We start from the raw sequence: 18,247 nt of genomic DNA on the forward strand, positions 1-18,247 counted from the left end.
TCATCAGAAGGGGGAAAGGAGAAGGTTAATTGTGTGTCGTCTGCATAGCAATGATAGGAGAGACCATGTGAGGTTATGACAGAGCCAAGTGACTTGGTGTATAGCGAGAATAGGAGAGGGCCTAGAACAGAGCCCTGGGGGACACCAGTGGTGAGAGCGCGTGGCGAGGAGACAGATTCTCGCCACGCCACCTGGTAGGAGCGACCTGTCAGGTAGGACGCAATCCAAGCGTGGGCCGCGCCGGAGATGCCCAACTCGGAGAGGGTGGAGAGGGGAATCTGATGGTTCACAGTATCGAAGGCAGCCGATAGGTCTAGAAGGATGAGAGCAGAGGAGAGAGAGTTAGCTTTAGCAGTGCGGAGCGCCTCCGTGATACAGAGAAGAGCAGTCTCAGTTGAATGACTAGTCTTGAAACCTGACTGATTTGGATCAAGAAGGTCATTCTGAGAGAGATAGCGGGAGAGCTGGCCAAGGACGGCACGTTCAAGAGTTTTGGAGAGAAAAGAAAGAAGGGATACTGGTCTGTAGTTGTTGACATCGGAGGGGTCGAGTGTAGGTTTTTTCAGAAGGGGTGCAACTCTCGCTCTCTTGAAGACGGAAGGGACGTAGCCAGCGGTCAGGGATGAGTTGATGAGCGAGGTGAGGTAAGGGAGAAGGTCTCCGGAAATGGTCTGGAGAAGAGAGGAGGGGATAGGGTCAAGCGGGCAGGTTGTTGGGCGGCCGGCCGTCACAAGAAGCGAGATTTCGTCTGGAGAGAGAGGGAGAAAGAGGTCAGAGCACAGGGTAGGGCAGTGTGAGCAGAACCAGCGGTGTCGTTTGACTTAGCAAACGAGGATCGGATGTCGTCGACCTTCTTTTCAAAATGGTTGACGAAGTCATCTGCAGAGAGGGAGGAGGGGGGAGGGGGAGGAGGATTCAGGAGGGAGGAGAAGGTGGCAAAGAGCTTCCTAGGGTTAGAGGCAGATGCTTGGAATTTAGAGTGGTAGAAAGTGGCTTTAGCAGCAGAGACAGAGGAGGAAAATGTAGAGAGGAGGGAGTGAAAGGATGCCAGGTCCGCAGGGAGGCGAGTTTTCCTCCATTTCCGCTCGGCTGCCCGGAGCACTGTTCTGTGAGCTCGCAATGAGTCGTCGAGCCACGGAGCGGGAGGGGAGGACCGAGCCGGCCTGGAGGATAGGGGACATAGAGAGTCAAAGGATGCAGAAAGGGAAGAGAGGAGGGTTGAGGAGGCAGAATCAGGAGATAGGTTGGAGAAGGTTTGAGCAGAGGGAAGAGATGATAGGATGGAAGAGGAGAGAGTAGCGGGGAGAGAGAGCGAAGGTTGGGACGGCGCGATACCATCCGAGTAGGGGCAGTGTGGGAAGTGTTGGATGAGAGCGAGAGGGAAAAGGATACAAGGTAGTGGTCGGAGACTTGGAGGGGAGTTGCAATGAGGTTAGTGGAAGAACAGCATCTAGTAAAGATGAGGTTGAGCGTATTGCCTGCCTTGTGAGTAGGGGGGAAGGTGAGAGGGTGAGGTCAAAAGAGGAGAGGAGTGGAAAGAAGGAGGCAGAGAGGAATGAGTCAAAGGTAGACGTGGGGAGGTTAAAGTCGCCCAGGACTGTGAGAGGTGAGCCGTCCTCAGGAAAGGAGCTTATCAAGGCATCAAGCTCATTGATGAACTCTCCGAGGGAACCTGGAGGGCGATAAATGATAAGGATGTTAAGCTTGAAAGGGCTGGTAACTGTGACAGCATGGAATTCAAAGGAGGCGATAGACAGATGGGTAAGGGGAGAAAGAGAGAATGACCACTTGGGAGAGATGAGGATCCCGGTGCCACCACCCCGCTGACCAGAAGCTCTCGGTGTGTGCGAGAACACGTGGGCGGACGAAGAGAGAGCAGTGGGAGTAGCAGTGTTATCTGTGGTGATCCATGTTTCCGTCAGTGCCAAGAAGTCGAGGGACTGGAGGGAGGCATAGGCTGAGATGAACTCTGCCTTGTTGGCCGCAGATCGGCAGTTCCAGAGGCTACCGGAGACCTGGAACTCCACGTGGGTCGTGCGCGCTGGGACCACCAGATTAGGGTGGCCGCGGCCACGCGGTGTGGAGCGTTTGTATGGTCTGTGCAGAGAGGAGAGAACAGGGATAGATAGACACATAGTTGACAGGCTACAGAAGAGGCTACGCTAATGCAAAGGAGATTGGAATGACAAGTGGACTACACGTCTCGAATGTTCAGAAAGTTAAGCTTACGTAGCAAGAATCTTATTGACTAAAATGATTGAAATGATACAGTACTGCTGGAGTAGGCTAGCTGGCAGTGGCTGTGTTGTTGACACTACACTAATCAAGTCGTTCCGTCGAGTGTAATAGTTTCTACAGTGCTGCTATTCGGGGGCTAGCTGGCTAGCTAGCAGTGTTGATTACGTTACGTTACGTTAAAAGAACGACAATAGCTGGCTAGCTAACCTAGAAAATCGCTCTAGACTACACAATTGTCTTAGATACAAAGACGGCTATGTAGCTAGCTAGCTACGATCAAGCAAATCAAACCGTTGTACTGTAATGAAGTGAAATGAAAATGTGATACTACCTGTGGAGCGAAGCGGAATGTTGACCGGATTGTTGAAGTTAATTCGGTAGACGTTGGCTAGCTGTTGGCTAGCTAGCTAGCAGTATCTCTTACGTTAAGGACGACAAATAGCTGGCTAGCTAACCTCGGTAAATTAAGATAATCACTCTAAGTCTACACACTCTAAACTACACAATTATCTTGGATACGAAGACAGCAAAGACAACTATGTAGCTAGCTAACACTACACTAATCGAGTCGTTCAGTTGAGTGTAATAGTTTCTACAGTGCTAGTAGACGGTAGACGTAGCTAGCTGCTGGGCAGATAGCAGTGTAGACTACATTAGGACGACGAAATACGATAATTACGCAATTATCTTTGATACAAAGACGGCTATGTAGCTAGCTAAGAAGAAATTGCTAAGATTAGACAAATCAAACCGTTGTACTATAATGAAATGTAATGGAAATGTAATGAAAAGTTATACTACCTGCGGACCGAAGTGTAGATGCGACCGCTCGCTCCAACCCGGAACCTAAACTGGAACATGCTTAACACCCCAGCCATCCTACAATCTAAGCTCGATGCCCTCAATCTCACACAAATCATCAATGAACCCACCAGGTACCACCCCAAAGCTGTAAACACGGCACCCTCATAGATATCATCCTGACCCCTCTAAATACACCTCTGCTGTCTTCAACCAAGATCTCAGCGATCACTGCCTCTTTGCCTGCATCCGTAATAGGTCAGCGGTCAAACAACCTCCACTCATCACTGTCAAACGCTCCCTGAAACACTTCAGCGAGCAGGCCTTTCTAATCGACCTGGCCGGGGTATCCTGGAAGGATATTGATCTCATCCTGTCAATAGAGGATGCCTGGTTATTTAAAAAAAATGCCTTCCTCACCATCTTAAGTAAGCATGCCCCATTCAAGAAATGTAGAACCAGGAACAGATGTAGCCCTTGGTTCTCTCCAGACCTGACTGCCCTTGACCAGCACAAAAACATCCTGTGGCGTTCTGCATGAGCATCGAATGCAACTTATGCATTGATATGCAACTTTTCAGGGAAGCTAGAAACCAATATACACAGGCAGTTAGAAAAGCCAAGGCTAGCTTTTTCAAGCAGTAATTTGCTTCCTGCAACACAAACTCAAAAAAGTTCTGGGACACTGTAAAGTCCATGGAGAATAAGAACACCTCCTCCCAGCTGCCCACTGCACTGAGGATAGGAAACACTGTCACTACCGATAAATACATTATAATTGAGAATTTCAATAAGCATTTTTCTACGGCTGGCCATGCTTTCCACCTGGCTACCCCTACCCCGGTCAACAGCACTGCACCCCCCACAGCAACTCGCCCAAGCCTTCCCCATTTCTCCTTCTCCCAAATCCAGATAGCTGATGTTCTGAAAAAGCTGCAAAATCTGGACCCCTACAAATCAGCCGGGCTAGACAATCTGGACACTTTCTTTGTAAAATTATCTGCCGAAATTATTGCCACCCCTATTACTAGTCTGTTCAACCTCTCTTTCATGTCGTCTGAGATTCCCAAAGATTGGAAAGCAGCTGCGGTCATCCCCTTCTTCAAAGGGGGGGACACTCTTGACCCAAACTACGACAGACTTATATCTATCCTACCCTGCCTTTCTAAGATCTTCGAAAGCCAAGTCAACAAACAGATTACCGACCATTTCGAATCCCACCATAACTTCTCCGCTATGCAATCTTGTTTCCGAGCTGGTCATGGGTGCACCTCAGCCACGCTCAAGGTCCTAAACGATATCTTAACCGCCATCGATAAGAAACAATACTGTGCAGCCGTAGTCATTGACCTGGCCAAGACTTTCAACCCTGTCAATCACCACATCCTCTTTGGCAGACTCGACAGCCTTGGTTTCTCAAATGATTGCCTCGCCTGGTTCACCAACTACTTCTCTGATAGAGTTCAGTGTGTCAAATCGGAGGGTCTGTTGTCTGGGCCTCTGGCAGTCTCTATGGGGGTGCCACAGAGTTCAATTCTTGGACCGACTCTCTTCTCTGTTTACATCAATGATGTCGCTCTTGCTGCTGGTGACTCTCTGATCCACCTGTACGCAGACGACACCATTCTGTATACTTCTGGCCCTTCTTTGGACACTGTGTTAACAAACCTCCAGGCAAGCTTCAATGCCATACAACTCTCCTTCCGTGGCCTCCAATTGCTCTTAAATACGAGTAAAACTAAATGCATGCTCTTCAACCGATCGCTGCCTGCACCTGCTCGCCTGTCCATCACTACTCTGGACGGCTCTGACTTAGAATATATGGACAAATACCTAGGTGTCTGGTTAGACTGTAAACTCTCCTTCCAGACTCACATCAAATATCTCCAATCCAAAGTTAAATCTAGAATTGGCTTCCTATTTCGCAACAAAGCATCTTTCACTCATGCTGCCAAATATACCCTTGGAAAACTGACCATCCTACCAATCCTCGACTTGTCATTTGCAAAATTGCCTCCAATACCCTACTCAATAAATTGGATGCAGTCCATCACAGTGCCATCCGTTTTGTCACTAAAGCCCCATATACTACCCACCACTGCGACCTGTACACTCTTATTGGCTGGCCCTCGCTTCATACTCGTCGCCAAACCCACTGGCTCCATGTCATCTACAAGACCCTGCTAGGTAAAGTCCCCCCTTATCTCAGCTCGCTGGTCACCATCTCAGCTCGCTGGTCACCAGCACCCACCTGTAGCACGCGCTCCAGCAGGTATATCTCTGGTGAACCCCAAAGCCAATTCTTCCTTTGGCCGCCTCTCCTTCCAGTTCTCTGCTGCCAATGACTGAAACGAACTACAAAAATCTCTGAAACTGGAAACACTTATCTCCCTCACTAACTTTAAGCACCAGCTGTCAGAGCAGCTCACAGATTACTGCACCTGTACAAAGCCCATCTATAAATTAGCCCAAACAACTACCTCTCCCCCTACTGTATTATTTTTATTTATTTTGTTCATTTGCACCCCATTATTTCTATTGCTATATTGTATTTACTTTGCCACCATGGCCTTTTTTTGCCTTTACCTCCCTTATCTCACCACATTTGCTCACATTGTATATATACTTGTTTATACTGTATTATTGACTGTATGTTTGTTTTACTCCATGTGTAACTCTGTGTCGTTGTATGTGTCGAACTGCTTTGCTTTATCTTGGCCAGGTCGCAATTGTAAATGAGAACTTGTTCTCAATTTGCCTACCTGGTTAAATAAAGGTGAAAATAAATAAATATTGACTCTGTATATGTCTTCCTGTATATTTACTCTGTATATGTCTTCCTATATATTTACTCTGTATATTTACTCTGTATATGTCTTCCTGTATATTTACTCTGTATATGTCTTCCTGTATATTTACTCTGTATATTTACTCTGTATATGTCTTCCTGTATATTTACTCTGTATATGTCTTCCTGTATATTTACTCTGTATATGTCTTCCTGTATATTTACTCTGTATATATACTCTGTATATGTCTTCCTGTATATTTACTCTGTATATATACTCTGTATATGTCCTCCTGTGTATTTACTCTGTATATTTACTCTGTATATGTCTTCCTGTATATTTACTCTGTATATGTCTTCCTGTGTATTTACTCTGTATATTTACTCTGTATATTTACTCTGTATATATCTTCCTGTATATTTACTCTGTATATTTACTCTGTATATTTACTCTGTATATGTCTTCCTGTATATTTACTCTGTATATGTCTTCCTGTATATTTACTCTGTATATGTCTTCCTGTATATTTACTCTGTATATGTCTTCCTGTGTATTTACTCTGTATATGTCTTCCTGTATATTTACTCTGTATATGTCTTCCTGTATATTTACTCTGTATATATACTCTGTATATGTCTTCCTGTATATTTACTCTGTATATATACTCTGTATATGTCCTCCTGTGTATTTACTCTGTATATTTACTCTGTATATGTCTTCCTGTATATTTACTCTGTATATGTCTTCCTGTGTATTTACTCTGTATATTAACTCTGTATATATACTCTGTATATGTCTTCCTGTATATTTACTCTGTATATATACTCTGTATATGTCCTCCTGTGTATTTACTCTGTATATGTCTTCCTGTATATTTACTCTGTATATGTCTTCCTGTGTATTTACTCTGTATATGTCTTCCTGTATATTTACTCTGTATATGTCTTCCTGTATATTTACTCTGTATATATACTCTGTATATGTCTTCCTGTATATTTACTCTGTATATGTCCTCCTGTGTATTTACTCTGTATATTTACTCTGTATATGTCTTCCTGTATATTAACTCTGTATATTTACTCTGTATATGTCTTCCTGTATATTTACTCTGTATATGTCTTCCTGTATATTTACTCTGTATATGTCTTCCTATATATTTACTCTGTATATGTCTTCCTGTATATTTACTCTGTATATTTACTCTGTATATGTCTTCCTGTATATTTACTCTGTATATGTCTTCCTGTATATTTACTCTTAATATTTACTCTGTATATTTACTCTGTATATTTACTCTGTATAAGTCTTCCTGTATATTTACTCTGTATATTTACTCTGTATATGTCTTCCTGTATATTTACTCTGTATATATACTCTGCATATGTCTTCCTGTGTATTTACTCTGTATATTTACTCTGTATATGTCTTCCTGTATATTTACTCTGTATATGTCTTCCTGTGTATTTACTCTGTATATGTCTTCCTGTATATTTACTCTGTATATGTCTTCCTGTGTATTTACTCTGTATATGTCTTCCTGTATATTTACTCTGTATATTTACTCTGTATATGTCCGCCTATATATTTACTCTGTATATTTACTCTGTATATGTCTGCCTATATATTTACTCTGTATATTTACTCTGTATATTTACTCTGTATATTTACTCTGTATATGTCTTCCTGTATATTTACTCAGTATATGTCTTCCTGTATATCTATCTAGCTGCGTACAGAAAAAGCCAAGCTGTCCCAGCCTCCTGTCATCGAGACCAGCCCTCCTATCAATATGGCATCGGTTCGACCACGCAAGTCAGTGCCCCAGCATGTCTGTTGTCTGTGCCAGTCTGTTACCCACTTAGGAATCACTGATACAGAACCACAGACGTAGCTTAGTGTGTTACTGATATGAGCCAAGAGTCAGACACTGTCTGTTACCCACCTGACACCTCTCTACCAATAGAATCACACTGTCTGTTACCCACCTGACACCTCTCTACCAATAGAATCACACTGTCTGTTACCCACCTGACACCTCTCTACCAATAGAATCAGACTCTCTGTTACCCACCTGACACCTCTCTACCAATAGAATCACACTGTCTGTTGCCCACCTGACACCTCTCTACCAATAGAATCACACTGTCTGTTACCCACCTGACACCTCTCTACCAATAGAATCACACTGTCTGTTACCCACCTGACACCTCTCTACCAATAGAATCAGACTGTCTGTTACCCACCTGACACCTCTCTACCAATAGAATCACACTGTCTGTTACCCACCTGACACCTCTCTACCAATAGAATCACACTGTCTGTTACCACCTGACACCTCTCTACCAATAGAATCACACTGTCTGTTACCCACCTGACACCTCTCTACCAATAGAATCACACTGTCTGTTACCCACCTGACACCTCTCTACCAATAGAATCACACTGTCTGTTACCACCTGACACCTCTCTACCAATAGAATCACACTGTCTGTTACCCACCTGACACCTCTACCAATAGAATCACACTGTCTGTTGCCCACCTGACACCTCTCTACCAATAGAATCACACTGTCTGTTACCCACCTGACACCTCTCTACCAATAGAATCACACTGTCTGTTACCCACCTGACACCTCTCTACCAATAGAATCACACTGTCTGTTACCCACCTGACACCTCTCTACCAATAGAATCAGACTGTCTGTTACCCACCTGACACCTCTCTACCAATAGAATCAGACTGTCTGTTGCCACCTGACACCTCTCTACCAATAGAATCAGACTGTCTGTTACCCACCTGACACCTCTCTACCAATAGAATCAGACTGTCTGTTACCCACCTGACACCTCTCTACCAATAGAATCACACTGTCTGTTACCCACCTGACACCTCTCTACCAATAGAATCACACTGTCTGTTACCCACCTGACACCTCTCTACCAATAGAATCACACTGTCTGTTACCCACCTGACACCTCTCTACCAATAGAATCACACTGTCTGTTACCCACCTGACACCTCTCTACCAATAGAATCAGACTGTCTGTTACCCACCTGACACCTCTCTACCAATAGAATCAGACTGTCTGTTACCCACCTGACACCTCTCTACCAATAGAATCACACTGTCTGTTACCCACCTGACACCTCTCTACCAATAGAATCACACTGTCTGTTACCCACCTGACACCTCTCTACCAATAGAATCAGACTGTCTGTTGCCACCTGACACCTCTCTACCAATAGAATCACACTGTCTGTTACCCACCTGACACCTCTCTACCAATAGAATCACACTGTCTGTTACCCACCTGACACCTCTCTACCAATAGAATCAGACTGTCTGTTACCCACCTGACACCTCTCTACCAATAGAATCACACTGTCTGTTACCCACCTGACACCTCTCTACCAATAGAATCACACTGTCTGTTACCCACCTGACACCTCTCTACCAATAGAATCACACTGTCTGTTACCCACCTGACACCTCTCTACCAATAGAATCACACTGTCTGTTACCCACCTGACACCTCTCTACCAATAGAATCACACTGTCTGTTACCACCTGACACCTCTCTACCAATAGAATCACACTGTCTGTTACCCACCTGACACCTCTCTACCAATAGAATCACACGGTCTGTTACCCACCTGACACCTCTCTACCAATAGAATCACACTGTCTGTTACCACCTGACACCTCTCTACCAATAGAATCACACTGTCTGTTACCACCTGACACCTCTCTACCAATAGAATCACACCTCTCTACCAATAGAATCAGACATCCTGGTCATTAAATAGTATTCATATAGTTCAGCTGTCCCACCTGACACCTCTCGCCCACCAATCCAGAATCAGTCCCCATCCTGGTTTTGTTTGTTTTTGTTACCCACACTGACACCTTGTCTACCAATAGAATCACCTGATTGGTTCCTCCATGCCTACCTGTCATCCTCTCCAATAGAATCCTGCAGGACCTCAATCTCTCACACTGTCTGAGCCCACCTGAGAAGATCTCTCTACCAATAGAATCACACTGCACCTCTCCCCTGCCCACCAGACACCCTCTAGGAATGAGAATCAGGACTGTCTGTTACAGACACCTCTCTAGCATGGGACACACAGGCCCAAGCCTCCAGCAGCTCCAGTAGAAGAAGAGGAGGACGAGTCTGAATAGAATCACACTGTCTGTTGACAGACCTGACACAAAATAGAATCACACTGTCTGTTAAGTCCATTTCAGTCTAGTCCATTCAGAAGTCACATTTGAGTTTACCTGAACCTTGAAATGGACCAATAAATCACACTGTCATGTCGGATGCCTTAAAGACTGAAACCCACCTGTGGACTTGTTCTACCAATAGAATCACGTGTCTGTTCCCACCTGACACCTCATCTGGAGTTGTTCAATTGAAGAACAATCACATTGTCTGTTACCACCTGACACCTCTCTACCAATAGAATCAACTGTCTGTTGGTGATTGTTGTAATAGAATCAGACATCCTGATGGTGATTGTTGTAGAGAATCATGTCATTAAATGGTGATTGTTGTAGAGAATCATGTCATTAACTGGCTGATGGTGATTGTTGCAGAGAAAGCCAAAAACCGAGAGATCATCAACAACCAACAAACGGATCCTCCCCCAGTTTCCAGCACTTCAGGAAAATCCTGGTTTTGTTTGTTTTTGTTTACACACACACACGGATTGTCTTCGCCCTTAGTGATCACCGTCACTGATTGGTTCCTCCATGCCTACCTGTCATCCTCTCCCCTGCAGGACCTCAATCTCTCGTATGAGCAGCCGGGAGAAGATCTGCCTCCATGAGAGGGAGAAGCACCCTCCCCCTGCCCTGACCAGCAGCCCTGCTGAGGATGAGGATGAGGAAGGGGCACAGACTCAGCATGGGACACAGGGACAGGCCCAAGCCTCCAGCAGCTCCAGTTCAGAAGAAGAGGAGGACGAGTCTGAGAGCGATGCAGAATCAGGTGACAGACTGAGACAAAATGAAGTTTCCCTGGTGTCAAGTCCATTTCAGTCTAGTCCATTCATGAAGTAACATTTGAGTTTACTGAATTGAAATGGACCTAAACCCTGTCATGACGGATGCCTTAAAGACTGAAACCCAATGTGGACTTGTTCTATTGTAGAGAATCACGTGGACTTGTTCTATTGTAGAGAATCATGTGGAGTTGTTCTATTGTAGAGAACAATTGTTCTATTGTTCTATTAACGGGCTGATGGTGATTGTTGTAGAGAATCATGTCATTAACGGGCTGATGGTGATTGTTGTAGAGAATCATGTCATTAACGGGCTGATGGTGATTGTTGTAGAGAATCATGTCATTAACTGGCTGATGGTGATTGTTGCAGAGAAAGCCAAAAACCGAGAGATCATCAACAACTTGAACAACAAACGCAACAGCTCCTCCCCCCATGCTACCTCCATGGCAACCAGCACTTCAGGAAACACCGTTAAAAAGGTATGTCACGATTTCTGTTGGTGTTTGAACGCCAGAATGCTGGGTAGGGCAGCTATGACTTGGTATCTCCCTGGTGACGGAGTCAGCTACGGCCTGGGGGAGGAACTCAGATGTACAACCTGTGCACTCTGCTATTGACTATTTAAAGTGATTTGGTAAATGGTCTTTTATTACCTCTTTGACTGGTCCATTAATCACTACTTGATTTGATCTGTGACCATCTACATCACTCTGTCCTTCTTAGACAGGACCAGGGAAGCCCCCTGCCCCAGACTGACAGCACATCACTACAGCCCCTGGTGCTGCCCATCTCCTGGAGGACTGTCTTCTTAGACAGGCAGCTACATCACCCTGTCCCTTCAGGTGGACCACCGACCCACTCAGGACCACCTTAGACTGGACCATCTACAGGCACCTGAGTCGGGCCTGGGTATGATCCGCTCTGCCTCCAGCCCACGCCTCAGCTCTGACACCAGTACAGACACCAAGGTACTGGAACCAGACCACATTGATGGTTTAAAAACACCTTTAAACGGTACCAGAGCATCACAGGCTGAGAATGATTTGTGACCACTGTTGATTCTTTACAGATACAGTACCGGAGCATCACAGGGTGAATTTGAGTTGTACTCCCTTGATTCCTCTCCTCATTGTATTCCCTTGATTCCTCTCCTCATTTCCTTCACGAAACAACCTGCAATCTATTTAGAGAAGTAGGCAAGGACAGAGGACACAAGGAATCAAGGAAATACAACTACATCTTAGACTGGACCATCTACATCACTACTGTCCTCTTAGACTGGACCATCTACATCACTACTGTCCTCTTAGACTGGACCATCTACATCACTACTGTCCTCTTAGACTGGACCATCTACATCACTACTGTCCTCTTAGACTGGACCATCTACATCACTACTGTCCTCTTAGACTGGACCATCTACATCACTACTGTCCTCTTAGACTGGACCATCTACATCACTACTGTCCTCTTAGACTGGACCAACGACATCACTACTGTCCTCTTAGACTGGACCATCGACATCACTACTGTCCTCTTAGACTGGACCATCTACATCACTACTGTCCTCTTAGACTGGACCAACTACATCACTACTGTCCTCTTAGACTGGACCATCTAGTTAGTAGTGATATGTTTGAAACTATTCATAGCTAGATATTTATAGATCATGAAACGTCCTTGTACTTCCAGGAACCCAGGACTGCCAGAGTGAACCCCAGTCCAACCAGACGTCTCTTCAGTATACCAGACAGCAACCCAGACGGCACTAGCAGGTGGGCTCCGCTTGCCTCACATGATGCTGTCACGTACCACAGTATGGAATGGAAATGAAAGGCTGCTCATCGGCTTCACTGTGTGTGTGTGGCTGAGCGTTTGTGAGAATAGCCTAAACAGGTTTTGAGCTTCACTGCATCACCCCCCCCTCTTTCTCCCTCCCCCTTTCCATCTTTCTCTTTCACTATCTCTCTCCACCCTCTCTCTCCCCCCTCCTTATCTCTCTCTCTCTCTCGCCCTCTTTCTCTCTCTCCACCTCTTTCTCTCTCCCCCTCTCTCGCTATTTCTCTCTCCCCCTTCCTTATCTCTCTCCCCCCTCTATCCCTATCTCATACACCCCTCCTCTCTCTCAGCTGGCTGAGTCGTAGCGCCTCTTACACCCCTCCTCCTCTCTCCCCCTTCCTTATCTCTCTCCCCCCTCTATCCCTATCTCATACACCCCTCCTCCTCTCTCCTCCTCTCTCAGCTGGCTGAGTCGTAGCGCCTCTTACACCCCTCCTCCTCTCTTCCCCTCTCTCAGCTGGCTGAGTCGTAGCGCCTCTTACACCCGCCGCCTCAATAGCACAGGATGTGATCTCAGTAGCTCCACCCCCTCCTTGCCTCTCAGGTATGTCCTACAGCCTTGGCTCCATCCGTCTTCTTCTGTTGGGGCTTCTGGTTGAAGTGTGAATTTCCCGTTCTGTGGTGTTTGTGTGTTCAGTATTATCGCTGGATGTCTCCTGAATATTATGTTCATTCAGCCTTTCTTTAACCAGGTTCAGACACGAAACTTCACTTGGTTGGTGAAAACATTTGTTAGATAAGATTTGAAATACACGCAGTACGTTAGAACGTGGCCTGTAGACTCTGCCCTCTCGCTGCCAGAACATGCATCGCGTTAAGATGATAGTAAATCCAGGCAGGGAACAAGGTACTCTGTACCAACTTCCTGCAGGACGGAAAACCAGAACCTAACAGGAAGGTGGCAAAGCAGAAAACAGACATGTTAGAGCAATACAGGATACACCAGGGACATAGCCAGGAGGATACACCAGGGACATAGCCAGGATACACCAGGACATAGCCAGGATACACTAGGGACATAGCCAGGATACACCAGGGACATAGCCAGGATACACCAGGACATAGCCAGGGTACACTAGGGACATAGGCAGGATACACCAGGATACACCATGACATAGCCAGGATACACCAGGATACACCAGGACATAGCCAGGATACACCAGGGACATAGCCAGGATACACCAGGACATAGCCAGGATACACCAGGGACATAGCCAGGATACACCAGGGACATAGCCAGGATACACCAGGACATAGCCAGGATACACCAGGGACATAGCCAGGATACACCAGGAAACCACAGGGACATAGCCAGGATACACCAGGATACACCAGGGATATAACCAGGATACACCAGGGACATAGCCAGGATACACCAGCATAGCCAGGATACACCAGGACATAGCCAGGATACACCAGGACATAGCCAGGATACCACAGGACATAGCCAGGATACACCAGGACATAGCCAGGATACACCAGGGACATAGCCAGGATACACCAGGGACATAGCCAGGATACACCCGGACATAGCCAGGATACACCCGACATATACACCAGGACATAGCCAGGATACACCAGGGACATAGCCAGGATACACCAGGGACATAGCCAGGATACACCAGGGACATAGCCAGGATACACCAGGGACATAGCCAGGATACACCAGGACATAGCCAGGATACACCAGGACATAGCCAGGATACACCAGGGACATAGCCAGGATACACCAGGATACACCAGGGACATAGCCAGGATACACCAGGATACACCAGGGACATAGCCAGGATACACCAGGGACATAGCCAGGATACACCAGGGACATAGCCAGGATACACCCGGACATAGCCAGGATACACCAAGACATAGCCAGGATACACCAGGATAGACCAGGGACTTAGCCAGGATACACCAGGGACATAGCCAGGATACACCAGGGACATAGGCAGGATACACCAGGGACATAGACAGGATACACCAGGACATAACCAGGATACACCAGGATACACCAGGGACATAGCCAGGATACCACCAGGACATACACCAGGGACATAGCCAGGATACACCAGGGACATAGCCAGGATACACCAGGGACATAGCCAGGATACACCAGGGACATAGCCAGGATACACCAGGACATAGCCAGGATACCAGGATACACCAGGGACATAGCCAGGCCAGGATACACCAGGGACATAGCCAGGATACACCAGGACATAGCCAGGCCAGGATACACCAGGGACATAACCAGGATACACCAGGGACATAGCCAGGATACACCAGGGACATAGCCAGGATACACCAGGGACATAGCCAGGATACACCAGGGACATAGCCAGGATACACAACCAGGATACACCAGGGACATAGCCAGGATACACCAGGGACATAGGACACCAGCATAGCAGGATACACCCGGACACCAGGGACATAGCCAGGATACACCAGGGACATAGCCAGGATACACCAGGACATAGCCAGGATACACCAGGACATAGCCAGGATACACCAGGACATAGGGATAGGGACCCAGGGACATAGCCAGGATACACCAGGGACATAGCCAGGATACACCAGGGACATAGCAGGATACACCAGGGACATAGCCAGGATACACCAGGACAAAACCAGGATACACCAGGATACACCAGGGACATAGGATACACCAGGACATAGGGATACACCAGGACACCAGGATACACCAGGGACATAGGGACATATAGCAGGATACACCAGGGACATAGCCAGGATACACCAGGGACATAGCCAGGATACACCAGGGACATAGCCAGGATACACCAGGGACATAGCCAGGATACACCAGGACATAGCCAGGATACACCAGGATACAGGATACACCAGGACATAGCCAGGATACACCAGGGACATAGAGGATACACCAGGGACATAGCCAGGATACACCAGGGACATAGGATACACCAGGGACATAACCAGGATACACCAGGGACATAGCCAGGATACACCAGGGACATAGCCAGGATACACCAGGGACATAGCCAGGATACACCAGGGACATAGCCAGGATACACCAGGGACATACAGGATACCAGGGACATAACCAGGATACACCAGGGACATAGCCAGGATACACCAGGGACATAGCCAGGATACACCAGGGACATAGCCAGGATACACCAGGGACATATCCAGGATACACCAGGGACATAGCCAGGATACACCAGGGACATAGCCAGGATACACCAGGGACATAGCCAGGATACACCAGGGACATAGCCAGGATACACCAGGGACATAGCCAGGATACACCAGGGACATAGCCAGGATACACCAGGGACACAGGATAGCCAGGATACACCAGGGACATAGCCAGGATACACCAGGGACATAGCCAGGATACACCAGGACATAGCCAGGATACACCAGGGACATAGCCAGGATACACCAGGGACATAGCCAGGATACACCAGGGACATAGCCAGGATACACCAGGACATAGCCAGGATACACCCGGACATAGCCAGGATACACCAGGGACATAGGACCAGGATACACCAGGACATAGCCAGGATACACCAGGACATAGCCAGGATACACCAGGACATAGGAGGACATAGCCAGGATACACCAGGACATAGCCAGGATACACCAGGACATAGCCAGGATACACCAGGACATAGCCAGGATACACCAGGACATAGCCAGGATACACCAGGGACATAGCCAGGATACACCAGGGACATAGCCAGGATACACCAGGGACATAGCCAGGATACACCAGGACATAGCCAGGATACACCAGGGACATAGCCAGGATACACCAGGACATAGCCAGGATACACCAGGACATAGCCAGGATACACCAGGGACATAGCCAGGATACACCAGGACATAGCCAGGATACACCAGGGACATAGCCAGGATACACCAAGACATAGCCAGGATACACCAGGATACACCATGACATAGCCAGGATACACCAGTATACACCAGGGACATAACCAGGATACACCAGGGACATAGCCAGGATACACCAGGGACATAGCCAGGATACACCAGGGACATAACCAGGATACACCAGGGACATAACCAGGATACACCAGGGACATAACCAGGATACACCAGGGACATAGCCAGGATACAACAGGGACATAGCCAGGATACACAACCAGGATACACCAGGGACATAGCCAGGATACACCAGGGACATAGCCAGGATACACCAGGGACATAGCCAGGATACACCAGGACATAGCCAGGATACACCAGGGACATAGCCAGGATACACCAGGGACATAGCCAGGATACACCAGGGACATAGCCAGGATACACCAGGGACATAGCCAGGATACACCAGGGACATAGCCAGGATACACCAGGACATAGCCAGGATACACCAGGGACATAGCCAGGATACACCAGGGACATAGCCAGGATACACCAGGGACATAGCCAGGATACACCAAGACATAGCCAGGATACACCAGGACATAGCCAGGATACACCAGGGACATAGCCAGGATACACCAGGGACATAGCCAGGATACACTAGGGACATAGCCAGGATACACCAGGGTCATAGTCAGGATACACCAGGGACATAGCCAGGATACACCAGGGACATAGCCAGGATACACCAGGGACATAGCCAGGATACGCCACATAGCCAGGGACATAGCCAGGATACACCAGGGACATAGCCAGGATACACCAGGGACATAGCCAGGATACACCAGGACATAGCCAGGATACACCAGGACATAGCCAGGATACACCAGGACATAGGCAGGATACACCAGGACATAGCCAGGATACACCAGGACATAGCCAGGATACACCAGGGACATAGCCAGGATACACCAGGGACATAGCCAGGATACACCAGGGACATAGCCAGGATACACCAGGGACATAGCCAGGATACACCAGGGACATAGCCAGGATACACCAGGACATAGCCAGGATACACCAGGACATAGCCAGGATACACCAGGACATAGCCAGGATACACCAGTGACATAGCCAGGATACACCATGGACATAGGCAGGATACACCAGGATACACAAGGGACATAGCCAGGATACACCAGGACATAGCCAGGATAAACCAGGGACATAGCCAGGATACACCATGGACATAGCCAGGATACACCAGGGACATAGCCAGGATACACCAGGGACATAGCCAGGATACACCAGGACATAGCCAGGGACATAGCCAGGACATAGCCAGGGACATAGCCAGGATACACCAGGACATAGCCAGGATTCACCAGGACATAGCCAGGATACACCAGGACATATCCAGGATACACCAGGACATAGCCAGGATACACCAGGACATAGCCAGGATACACCAGGACATAGCCAGGATACACCAGGACATAGCCAGGATACACCAGGGACATAGCCAGGATACACCAGGACATAGCCAGGATACACCAGGGACATAGCCAGGATACACCAGGACATAGCCAGGATACACCAGGATTAGCAGGACACACCAGGGACATAGCCAGGATACACCAGGACATAGCCAGGGACATAGCCAGGATACACCAGGACATAGCCAGGATAGCCAGGATACACA

At 47.4% G+C, this 18,247-nt stretch overlaps 1 protein-coding gene across 1 annotated transcript in view; it reads left to right on the plus strand.

Annotated features, from left to right (window-relative positions):
* The window catches only part of LOC135509757 (protein phosphatase 1 regulatory subunit 12A-like), a 48,178-nt gene extending 34,760 nt beyond the window's left edge, over positions 1-13,418 (plus strand). Inside the window, exons 7-13 of the mRNA XM_064930659.1 lie at positions 7,555-7,640; positions 10,615-10,823; positions 11,209-11,318; positions 11,652-11,807; positions 12,532-12,614; positions 13,136-13,222; positions 13,316-13,418. Coding sequence (XP_064786731.1) covers positions 7,555-7,640; positions 10,615-10,823; positions 11,209-11,318; positions 11,652-11,807; positions 12,532-12,614; positions 13,136-13,222; positions 13,316-13,418 — 834 coding nt within the window. The remainder of the gene's footprint in view (positions 1-7,554; positions 7,641-10,614; positions 10,824-11,208; positions 11,319-11,651; positions 11,808-12,531; positions 12,615-13,135; positions 13,223-13,315) is intronic.
* Positions 13,419-18,247: the final 4,829 nt, after the last annotated feature.

Source organism: Oncorhynchus masou, chromosome 22 (assembly GCF_036934945.1).
Source record: "Oncorhynchus masou masou isolate Uvic2021 chromosome 22, UVic_Omas_1.1, whole genome shotgun sequence".
Lineage (NCBI taxonomy): Eukaryota > Metazoa > Chordata > Actinopteri > Salmoniformes > Salmonidae > Oncorhynchus > Oncorhynchus masou.